This window comes from Opisthorchis viverrini (assembly GCF_000715545.1).
Source record: "Opisthorchis viverrini unplaced genomic scaffold opera_v5_214, whole genome shotgun sequence".
Lineage (NCBI taxonomy): Eukaryota > Metazoa > Platyhelminthes > Trematoda > Opisthorchiida > Opisthorchiidae > Opisthorchis > Opisthorchis viverrini.
In genome coordinates this window covers 155,618-166,633 of record NW_008751869.1, presented here as the reverse complement: position 1 = coordinate 166,633, position 11,016 = coordinate 155,618, and the positions used below count along the sequence as shown (strand labels likewise).

The window sequence follows — 11,016 nt, the reverse complement described above, 5'->3', positions numbered from 1 at the left end:
TAGAGCTTTTTTCGGTCTATTACAATGCTCCACCTGACAGCCTTTACACCTAATTTTCTGGCTCAAAACTAGGTGTTGGCACTAGAACCGGTCAGCTCTAGAATCGCACTAGCAAGGTTCAAAGTTCACCACTCAACGTCCCTATCATAGCCTTGTGCGGTTTTGAGCAGCACATTAAATACGAGTGCTAAGGCACTTTATGAGCAGCTGTTCACAAAATACCGATATGTGGAACTCACGAGTCAGACCATGCGGTAGTTCATTGTACTGTAATCTTGGAAAGTACAGTCTCAGCCCTGGCTGCTGAAATTTTGATAATATCATTACTGCAGTCGGTCAGGCATCAGCACGCGCTTCCACAGCCGAAGAAGCTCTTTGTCGGTGATCACATCTCACCAGATTCACTAATCCTAGTGGGATTCGCGTCGATTCAGAGGAGCTGAATCTGTGTGAGCAACGCTTGGGCTGTTGGAAAATGCAACACTGAACTTCTCGAATGGTCGGATGAGTGATAATCTCTCTCTGACGCCTTTCGCGAAGAATGTCGTGTAGTATTCAATGATATCAATATCCAATGATCGGGATTCAGGATGCTGCTAGTAATCACGAAGATGATAGTTCAGTGGTGACTGGAATGAGTAGTTTTTTTTTTCAAGTTTTCCTTTGGCGTGCAAGCCAAATTGGAGTTCCCCACTAGGACTGAATGAACGTCTGGAAGTGTTGAACTGATTGTGGTAGGCTAGCACCAAGTCTCTTCCTCAGTCACTTTTATCCTATCCTTCACCATAAGGCTTCTGGATAAATTGTGGTTGTACGACAGCGAAGCGTGCGTATTGAACAGTGATTTTGTGCTGTCGATGATGATGATGAGTTTCAGAAGAAATTAGTGCTCCCATACGTGAATTCTCAATTCGGGCATATAGATGATAAAAAACACCAAGATAGCTTAGGGGGCGAGGGGGCTAGAGCGCGAATTTACTGACCGAAAGGTCCGTGGTTTGAACCCGACCTCCACCTATCGACTTCTGTGTAGGCTTGGGCAACCTGGCAGCATCCCAGTTCTCGTGCTTGCTTCTGGTGGCATGGCAGTTAGGCACCGAAAGGGTGTTACAGCTGAATGACGGTTTTTCAGTACACACAAGAGAAATAAGGCTATAATTTAGCATAATATATATGGTGTATTATAATACAACATACATATATAAGGTAATAATTATATATATACCTATAAAAGCATGTCTAAAAATCGAGCTGGATAAGTTTACGGTCAACGAGTAGCCGGATCAAGTGTGAGATTAGATTGTCACAATACACCGTGGTTCCATGAAAACCAGTCATCTATACTGATGCTGTATGACAGATCGAAGCGGCTTTCGAAATAATTTCCCCCCACAAAAATTTAGGTGGAAGATTATCTCGAAATTACATGCCTGTTAATGAGGGGACAGAACCGGATGCACATTAGATTCCGCTGCATTTGGTCGTTAGCCCGAGGAAGCGAAACGATAAGAAAAACTGTCTGGCGCACTCCGGTAGCATTGTTGATGCTCTAGGGTGCAGGTAGCGAACTCGCCGGGAATAGGTCTTACTACAAATCTTAGATACAAGGAACTTTATCAAAGACAAAATGGACGTGCTCAATTTGGGGGAGATCGGGGATAATGATACACCCGAATGCTGAATTTGAGGATCACTTGGCTATCTGTTGTATGGAGTTGCATTATGATTGGTCACGGACCACAAATAAATGAAACATCGTGGCAGTCGGGTACATTTAAAAGAGGCCGACCGGTTAACTAGACAAATTTGTCTTGATTATAAGGGAGTTCGTGCCAGAACAGAGACAACTAAAAACTGCAACGTCGGCGTGCTTGCAACGGGCGATGCGATATCCTTGATCCAATAAAGAAAACCCAGCACGATGGTGGAATTTAAGAGAGTCAGTGTTTGTGATCGGCCGAGAAGATTTTTCTGCTATGAGCAGCGTGCGAGGGGTAACATCAAAATCAGGACTTTTATCCTGCGTCCAGGTAACCAAACAGAATGACAGTTCTCAGTGAGCTCTGACCCAACAGCATACACGACCGGACGTCGAGCGGAATTGACAAGGAGCAAATGACAGAGTTCCGAAAAACCATACATTTTCACGGCATTTGCTCTAACGGGACCTGAAAAAATCTTGGAAAGACTGGTGAGGATGTACAAGTGGTCGGGATGGGACTAACTAGTAACCCCAACTTCTTGGAGAGAAGTTGGGCAGATGGATTTCCGATACGCTTCTTGTAAGAATAATACGCATAGGTCATTAGGAATTAGAGGCTGGCGACATATATGTCTTCTATCGTGCACCACTGTACCCTGATATGCCGTCTCTACCAAGAGATGGTGATTTGCTCGTCGCCACCACTTCTAGCTCTAGTTCGCAAAACGTCGTGGGCTTTTTCAGCTGTACGCCGAATGAAACTCCAGGTTTTTTGCCACTACTGGCAATATTTGGATCGTGAGGTATGAAAAAAAAATCGTCCAGCTGGAGCACCCTGTGTCAAACTATATATGTCTTCTATCGTGCACCACTGTACCCTGATATGCCGTCTCTACCAAGAGATGGTGATTTGCTCGTCGCCACCACTTCTAGCTCTAGTTCGCAAAACGTCGTGGGCTTTTTCAGCTGTACGCCGAATGAAACTCCAGGTTTTTTGCCACTACTGGCAATATTTGGATCGTGAGGTATGAAAAAAAAATCGTCCAGCTGGAGCACCCTTTCGGTGTCAAACTGCCACTCCACACGAAGGAGGCACGAGGGCTGGGATGCTGCCAGGTTGCCCAAACCTAGGCAGGGGAAGTCGAGTGGCAGAGGTCGGGTTCGAACCACAGACCTTCCGGTCAGTAAATTCGCGCTCTAATCACTTGGTCCATCTCGTGAGGTATGGACCTCAGGTCGTACACTCTGTTTCAGCAATCAGTATGGTCTGCTCCGGCACAGCACTCATCAAGTATGGATTTATTGCGTCGTAACCGACAGAATTTCGCCTCTGCCCGATACTCAGCTGATAGTAGCAACACACTGACCAAGAATATACAGTGATTCTACAGTTCGTGCTTCTGTCTCATTGTCTGGCTGTGCGACCCATAGCAGGATTGGTCTACAGTTCGTGCTTCTGTCTCATTGTCTTGACCCATAGCAGGATTGAGGGTAGTTCATGATAGTTTCCAAGAAATCGTTTACTTGATCCCTTGGTTAGTTTACCACAGCATCTCGCGGCCGCGCGAATGAACTAAGCCGTAATGACAAATCGTGTGAGGCTTCAAGGTCACTGGAAACGGAATGATCAGAAGGTTTGTTAGAGTACGATAAGGACAAATGGAGTATGCAACCAACAATCGTTAAGGCAGGTGTGAAAAATGATTAGAGGCAGCATCGGTTCGCTTTTCTTCACTAACCAGAGATCCTGCCTGCAGTAACGGTGGTGCAAGAGGGATTTCATCATATATCTTGTAACAAACCTATGGGAAGTCTGACTGACACACGTAATACACTACTCACAAGGTTGCTGAAAATCATTCGTCACCTCGCTCGCCTAAAAACATCATAAACGAGAGATTCAGCTGGGTTCCAGGTAAGCCTCCAGCAAAACCTAATTTGTTTGCAAATGAGTGTATTTCTCTAGGATATTCACCACTTGGCGAACAAAAATTTGTGCACCTTATGGTGTTGTGTGGATGAATTTACAGGTGACAAACTTTCCAAACCAATTTTTGCGCCGATTTCAAACTCCTTCATCTGAATACACAGTTATTGAATGAATTAAAATGAATAGAATGCACCTTAAAGAAGAACATGAATCGGATTGGCTTGGACATTGAGCATGAATATTTTGTGTGAACCTGATTTTTCGTAGACTGGACTGGAGTGCGAGAATATTCATTCGAAAACGGGATCCACGACAGTGTTAACAGGAACTGCATTCTACTCGGCAAGTGCTTCTACGAAATCATCGGGAAACTAGCTGCAGAATTCAGTCCACAAACAAACCGCTCACCCAGTTCGTCGACATCAAACACGTGATTCATACGGCTGATAAACCCAGTCTCTAGGACATTTTCACGTTCTCCCTATGTGACACAGGCTCATCTCTCTAGACAGCATCGAGGCATTATTCATTAAACGACTTCAACTTATCCTACGGGTTCAGAGGTTTCATGATGGAAGTACCTTGATCGTCAGTTGCCTGATCTATTTTTCCTTTTGACCTGTGGCCCTTTGTTCATGGTACCAAGGTGTTGGCTACCATATAGGTATTTTTATGGCATGGGATTGACAGACTGCCACCCGCAAGCTCGCTTTCTCTGTGTGGATAAACGGTTATACGCCAGTGAAGTCAGTGTCACCGGGCAACCAAAGTGGATCGCAGGCGAGTAAAAATATTTTTCAGCTGATTGCGCTGCGCGAATGACGCTCGATGTTTCAGTTAGTACGGTAGTCGAGATATCATGGTCGCAAAAAGGCAACTTTGGATATCGAAGTTTTCAACGACCTTATGTATAACGTGTCGGATTTCACTGTTGATTGGCAACAGACAATTCTGCGCACGAATTCTTGAGGAGAAGGTTTCTCGAATATTCTCAAGTTTTCATACAGAAAGTAAAGAGAGATTGAGCATAAAAATCCGGACGCTGCACGAACGGCTCAGATGGTTTACCTATGATAGTTCTCAGACGATTATAGGGTTTTTGTGGCAAAGGGGGATAAATCTGAACACCCATTTCAATTGGTCGGATGCAACTGTTTGCAACCTACTTTGGTTTCGACGGAGACTCAAATGAATCTGCTGATTCGCCAATCTATGGTATCTGCTACTGACCCGCTCCAGTGCCCAATGCCGGAGAAAAAGGCTCACAGAAAGGAACACAACTATATTCCGAACAAGCGAATGCGAGAGAGCGAAAGTTACAACAGCCCCACGCTATTTACAAGGGACTTTTGACATCGATCCAGGCTGTTTGATAGGCGTTGGTGAAAACCCATCAACATCGATCGTGCCTCTATGAGATGCCTGATTGCTGATCACATTCGGTCGTGCTTCTGTGGAGCGCATGAACACTCATCAGCTTTTCCTGGATTGATTGGATGATTGAGTGACCTGGATGCTTGCCGGCTTTCCTGTTGGGACTTTGGTGGAGCAGTAGGTTCCGGGCGTTCTGAGGTTACTTTCAGGAGTCTGGCCTTCCTGATAGAATCCAAACTGAATCTGAGTCCATGCTCAGATCTCTGAAGGGCCCCATGAGGAATCGGCTTAGCTAGCTCACTACATTCACCGAAAATTTTTGACAGTTCTGGTAACCAGTCAGATAGTTGCTCCTAAATAATCAACATTTTTGGGAAATACCATGCAATGTAACTGAGGATGTTTACAAGCATAACGGTTTGACCCTGGAAAGGTAATCAGCTGTGCTGTTCGTCTTGGTAAGGGCCCCATCTGTTGGGTGTAAAAGGATCCGACTATCTACTCCTCAGGAGGTTTCACATCTGCACACTACTCAATGCTCCACAAGGAATAGTAAATACCTTCGTTTTGTTTAACAGGTTCCTGATCATTTAGTGGGCTGCATTGCGCTGTTTCTCACCGATGGCCAAAGACGCCGTATTGATTAACCCTCCGAGTAAGGAAGCCTTTGTATTAGTATGGATGAGGTTTGTAAACGTTTCTCTTGGATTATGTTGACGCTTGCTGTAATTTCTAAAAATATCTTTCTCCCCTTATGAACGCGAAGATTGTATGAATGTAGCCCAAACGGCATCGAGTGTGACTGTCAGTTGGGGAGACAACAGACGAATGCGCTGGTGTTTGGTTAACTTCATAGAGTGAACAAATATCTTTTGTTCTCATAATCTACGGATTTTGTTGACGGAGTTCCATGTGGGAATCGAAAAGCAGCACAATATTTTCGTACTCTTGTCGATATGCTCCCCGACTTTTACTCTGGGTTCGCACCACTGATGGGTACCGTGCTTCATAAAATTCGACAGAGCCGTTTTAAGTCTGGAATCTTAATTCTGGAAAACTTTATTGACGTACTTACCACCTCTGTCTCACTTCGAGGCAACGTCATTAATACGATTGACTTAAATCACTGCAGTGCGGTGTCACCCAGTGCTCGGTTTTAACATCCTCTGCATTTCCATGGCGTTGCCGAGCCATCCCGCGGTCCATACGAACATCCTTTAAATTGAATTGGTTGAATCAAGAGTTAGAAGCGATTGGAAAGTTCCACGTCATTGTTTGAATGTATTTTGAAGTGCCGAAGATTAGAGCAAAAATATTTATGACAAGTGTACGACAGATCAGGCGTGTATTAAGGTGGTACAATGTAGTACAATATAATATAATGCCATGTAATATGACGCACCATAATGTAATAATATAATGCAGTATAATGAAAACAATGTACTCTTTTTTGTTGTTACCGGAGTAAGACTGATGGGGCAAACTACTCATAAAGTTACTGAAGACCTTTCGACAGTAAATGACTGGTTTCACTCTTCTAGAGGACTCACCAGGTAGGCGCACTCCCCGAGTTCCCGTTAGCTTTATGTTCTACTCGAATCCAAATTGTACGAAATTCGTGAACTGCACTCATTTGTACGCCAATCTGGCCAAACTGAATCCCAGCTGGCAGTGTTGTCTGTGTTGCTCTTCCAATGAGTGTCCTACACACAGGCCGCCTCACTTTTCAGTTGGGGCAGTGCAGAAAGAAGCCTCAAGAAGGACCGATTGTATGTTGTTGAAAAGTTTTCAGCCATCGTGCGAGTAATGTATTCCTTCAAAGCAATTCAGTTCTCCATGAAAGAAATAAAAGTACATCCTGTGATCGCATCTGGTTCAACCGGTCTTGGGATACAGGTGTGTGCACTCGATAGCTCTGTTTTCAGGTGTCAGTGACCACACGGATGCCAGCACCACTGATACCGGTGGTGCCCCCAGCTAGGCAGAACGGAGGACCCGAGGAGACAACAACAACAACATCGACAGCATGACATCGTGTTCAAAACCGATGCTTCACTGCCGTACAACCATGATACAGTTCATGGTTGTACGTGGGCTGGCATACTGCCAGGGCGCCTACACCTGGACAGACGCACGATTAGGGTCCTCAGCCAAGGCCTTTGGCTCAAAAGCCTAACTGCAAGGCAGTGTTTGGCAGGAGATGTAGATTACCAGATTGCCATTTCTACGGAACAAGTCGCCATATGTTCCAACCCCCAACATGGAGGGCCAGGAGACTGTGTTCGTCAGACCTCTACCCATGGACCAACCTGGTATGAGAGACTCTGTGAGTGTCACGGGGACACTCCCCAGTATAGCTAAATGGGTCGCTGAGGTGCGCAAACCGTCACACCACGGTAAGGTCCAGTCTCTTCGTGACGGACCCGAGGAGATTAACACGAGATACAAGATTAACTAGAATGAATTTTTCAGTCAACTTGAGGTTGTAAGGCAGTGAATTTAAGCAGCAAAAGAGCTAACATAGTGTGGGACTTCAACAAAAAGTCGTTCGGTTCAAATACCGGATATTCACAAAACTCCCCTACAACTTTACTTTAGATTGACATCGTCCATTAGCCACCCCAGGACTTGTTTCAGTGACAGTACAAGCTAAATTGAATTGTACTGTGTATGCATTCGTTTACAAGATTGAACCGCTGTCTTTTGTGTTAACCAGCTTTTTTTAACTCAAGCATGTTCAGCCAGATGTTACGCTTCATTTTTTGCTTGCGGTGGAAACACGCACAGTAGGATATGGATCACAGCATACTGCAGCTGCAAACTGAGTAGTTTCTCTGCTCACTTGCGTGGTTGATCGGCCGTTGCGCTCCGGTGATACTCAGGACAGTTGCGCAGCACTACCGAATACATTCGGTAACCGAACTAGGACGGGAACATGGTTTTTACTGCTGTGTCTGTCTCACCACCAGTCGTCTTCTCACAGAGGACATTGTGCTCAAACGCCCAGATCAGCGCCCTATTCGCGGATATAACCTTCCGTGGCAGGACAGACTGTCGTTGGAATCACACTCGTTACAGGATGGTAGCCGCTGAAATGGCTGACTGTTGCCGATATTAATTGGCCAAACACCACTTACATAAGATTGTTGAACACTAGCGAATATACACTCATTTGCAAACTAATTTGGTTTTTCGAGGGACTCACCTGGAACCAAGCTGAATCTCTTGTTTGTGATGTTCAAGTAGAAGATAAATCAGGTTGACGGAAACCCGGAGACTGTGCCTACCTGATGAGCCCCAAAAAGGGCAAAACCGGTCGTGGGCTGTCGACGGATTTCCAGCAACCTTATGAGTAGTACATTGCTGCAGACTCTTCGACAGCCCACTGTCAGTTTTGTCCTGTGTGAGTATAATCAGTTGACTTAGTCTACAAGGTCTGTCAACCTCTTCCTTGAATATCAAATTGTAATTCCAGCCAAGTTCGCGTGTGCAGTGAACAAATTGGCTAGCAATTGCCAGTTTCCTGGACAAGCAGTTACAAACAGAATGTGCTCTGTCTCAACTGAGTAGTTAGCCGCGTTTTGTTTGTTTCAAGTGAACAGCCCTTATTCGTCAAAATTTCATTCTGCATTTTAGGCTGTTGGCCGGTTCCGGATATTTTTGTGCACACTATGGCTGAATTCTGAAGTACATTAAACTGAGCTCAAAAAGATTGATGGCTGTGTATGTAGTCAATGCTGAAATATGAAACTCAAAAAATGAATGCCAATAGCCGGCTAGTTCTGAAGTTGGTAATGTGTTGGTATATTGGTAGCTTGAGTGTACTAGTTGGTAATTGATCAGGTGGCTGTTGATCTGTTCGCCGGTTTCGGCAATTGCTTTGCAAACGTTTCGTCACCATTCGAGGAGACATCTTCAGTGCGCTGTTGGAGCACTGAAAGCTGAGCTCACTGAAGATGTCTCCTCGAATGGTGACGAAACGTTTGCAAAGCAATTGCCGAAACCGGCGAACAGATCAACAGCCACCTGATCAATTACCAGTCATGAAGTTGCCTAACTCTTCCGTTTTACTGCTAAAAAAACTGTGAATTATGTTTCTGATGCAGACAATAATTAAATGAAACACTTTCTATCACCCTCGATTTCTTTCAAGGCTTTGCTGTGAGCAATTTAGACAATTTTGAGAAAGAAGTCGGACACCACAGGTAATCAGTAGATCTCAAGTAATATGGGTTGATGACTTGGAAAATTTATGATTTTTATGAAAGACATCTTGCCACACTGACCTACATCATAGTTGGGAATGAAAAGTTCAGGAAACGCCCCGCGGCCTGCCTTTCTGTTCAAAACACTTGACATCTCATTTCAAGCTCTTCCTAGCAAAGACAGAATCGACTGAAGTTCAAGAAGTTCGGAATGTTGCGAAGGAATATACAGCAGGGAAGTAGGCAAGGACCAGTCGTTTGAAACTGCTCAATACTTGGCGCCAGATAGGGACTGTTGGAGTGATGTTCATTGCCAAGAATTGAGGTCAGGCAGCTCGTGTACGATGCATCTTCCGTTGGTGTGGGGGTTACTGATGTGAGACGTATGATACAGAAAAATTGGGTTACTATATCCACGCAAGGTATTAGCCTCTCTTTTTACAAGCGACAGCTATAGAACCCCGAAGAACAAGGCACTACTTTGAGGCTACGAAGAATTAGATGATGAAATTAGCCTCCGAAGAACAAAGTTGAATCGTTTTCAAACGCAAATAAGAGCAGACAACGTGTCTATGAGACACCCAATTGAGTTTGTGAGAAAGTCGTCGTAATTGCGCATGAGAATTCCGGTTAATCACCGGCGATCATCTACTCAAATTAAATAGATAGTGGCAACTTTGAAAGTCTGGCGTCCCCATTCTTCAGGCACAGCGAGGACGCTGCCGCGTTTTCTGTTTAGGAAACGTAATCACCGAGTGCGCCTGAATCTTCACGCATTCCTATGATATCAGCGAGTGAATGTAGCAAACGAAACCAAGTCGAATGCATATTGGGTTAGGGTCACATCCAGCCATCTTTTGAAATGAGAGTGTAGATAAATAGATGACCAAACTCATCGGCGTTTCAACCATCCATTCTGATAGACCTCTTTAGAAATGTGAGTAAGAACACCACACAGATTAGGGATTGGCACCCGCAGATTGATCACTCTCCAAAGCTTGGTTACAAAAGTTTTTAAACAAACTGTAGCCTGTCGTCATGAGTAATGGTTTCCCGGATAGAGGTGGGTTGTTAAATGTACCGAAAAGTTGTGAAATCACTGAGCTACGTATAGGAATAAAATGGATTTTCGATAACAAGGCATTAAAATCGAAATCCCCCGGAGTTGTTCTCCTTAGAACTATGAGAACATGGACTAGTTGTGACAATGATGGTGTGAAAACTCTGAAAAAACAATGTCAGAATTGTTGTTCTTCATTGTGCCTCTGGTGGCATGAAACCGAGTGACATTTTTTGGAACTTTGATGAGTGGCATTAAAAGGTGGAGGGGGTGAAGAAGGAGGATCAGCTTGCTTGGTGTGCCTGGTGCTGCCTGTCATCATTAGCGAATCCTGGCATTTAGAGGTACCGGAGTTGTCAGACAGAATGCCCTACTGACAATAGCCTGTACGTGCGGCAGAACTTGACCATGTTCCTGTTTAACCTTTTCCACATTCCTCATTCTTGTTCCAAAAAACTGCACACTTTTTTCTATCGGTGCTTGTTTCTCTGGTCTGCGCGAGTTGATCAGGGGAAAACAAATGTGGTTGATTGTGTTGATTGATTTCCTCAGTTGTTTCGGGTTTTTTCATACAGGCTTCTGACTTTTTGTTCTCCTTAGCATTAAGTGGTAAACATTCATGTTATCTTTGTTGACACATGAGCACCACGTTAGTAATCGATGGGGCAGGGTGAAAAACATGTTCCAATCTTGGGTTTGTAAAGATACAAAACGTTTGGCTTCCTGGAAGAGCAGTTCACAAAAT

The 11,016-nt window shown here is 44.5% G+C and overlaps 1 protein-coding gene across 1 annotated transcript in view; it reads left to right on the top strand.

The window, feature by feature from the left end:
- The window catches only part of T265_08334 (hypothetical protein), a gene marked incomplete at both ends in the record, with an annotated part of 13,332 nt that extends 12,211 nt beyond the window's left edge, over positions 1-1,121 (top strand). Inside the window, one exon of the mRNA XM_009174102.1 lies at positions 951-1,121. Coding sequence (XP_009172366.1) covers positions 951-1,121 — 171 coding nt within the window. The remainder of the gene's footprint in view (positions 1-950) is intronic.
- Positions 1,122-11,016: the final 9,895 nt, after the last annotated feature.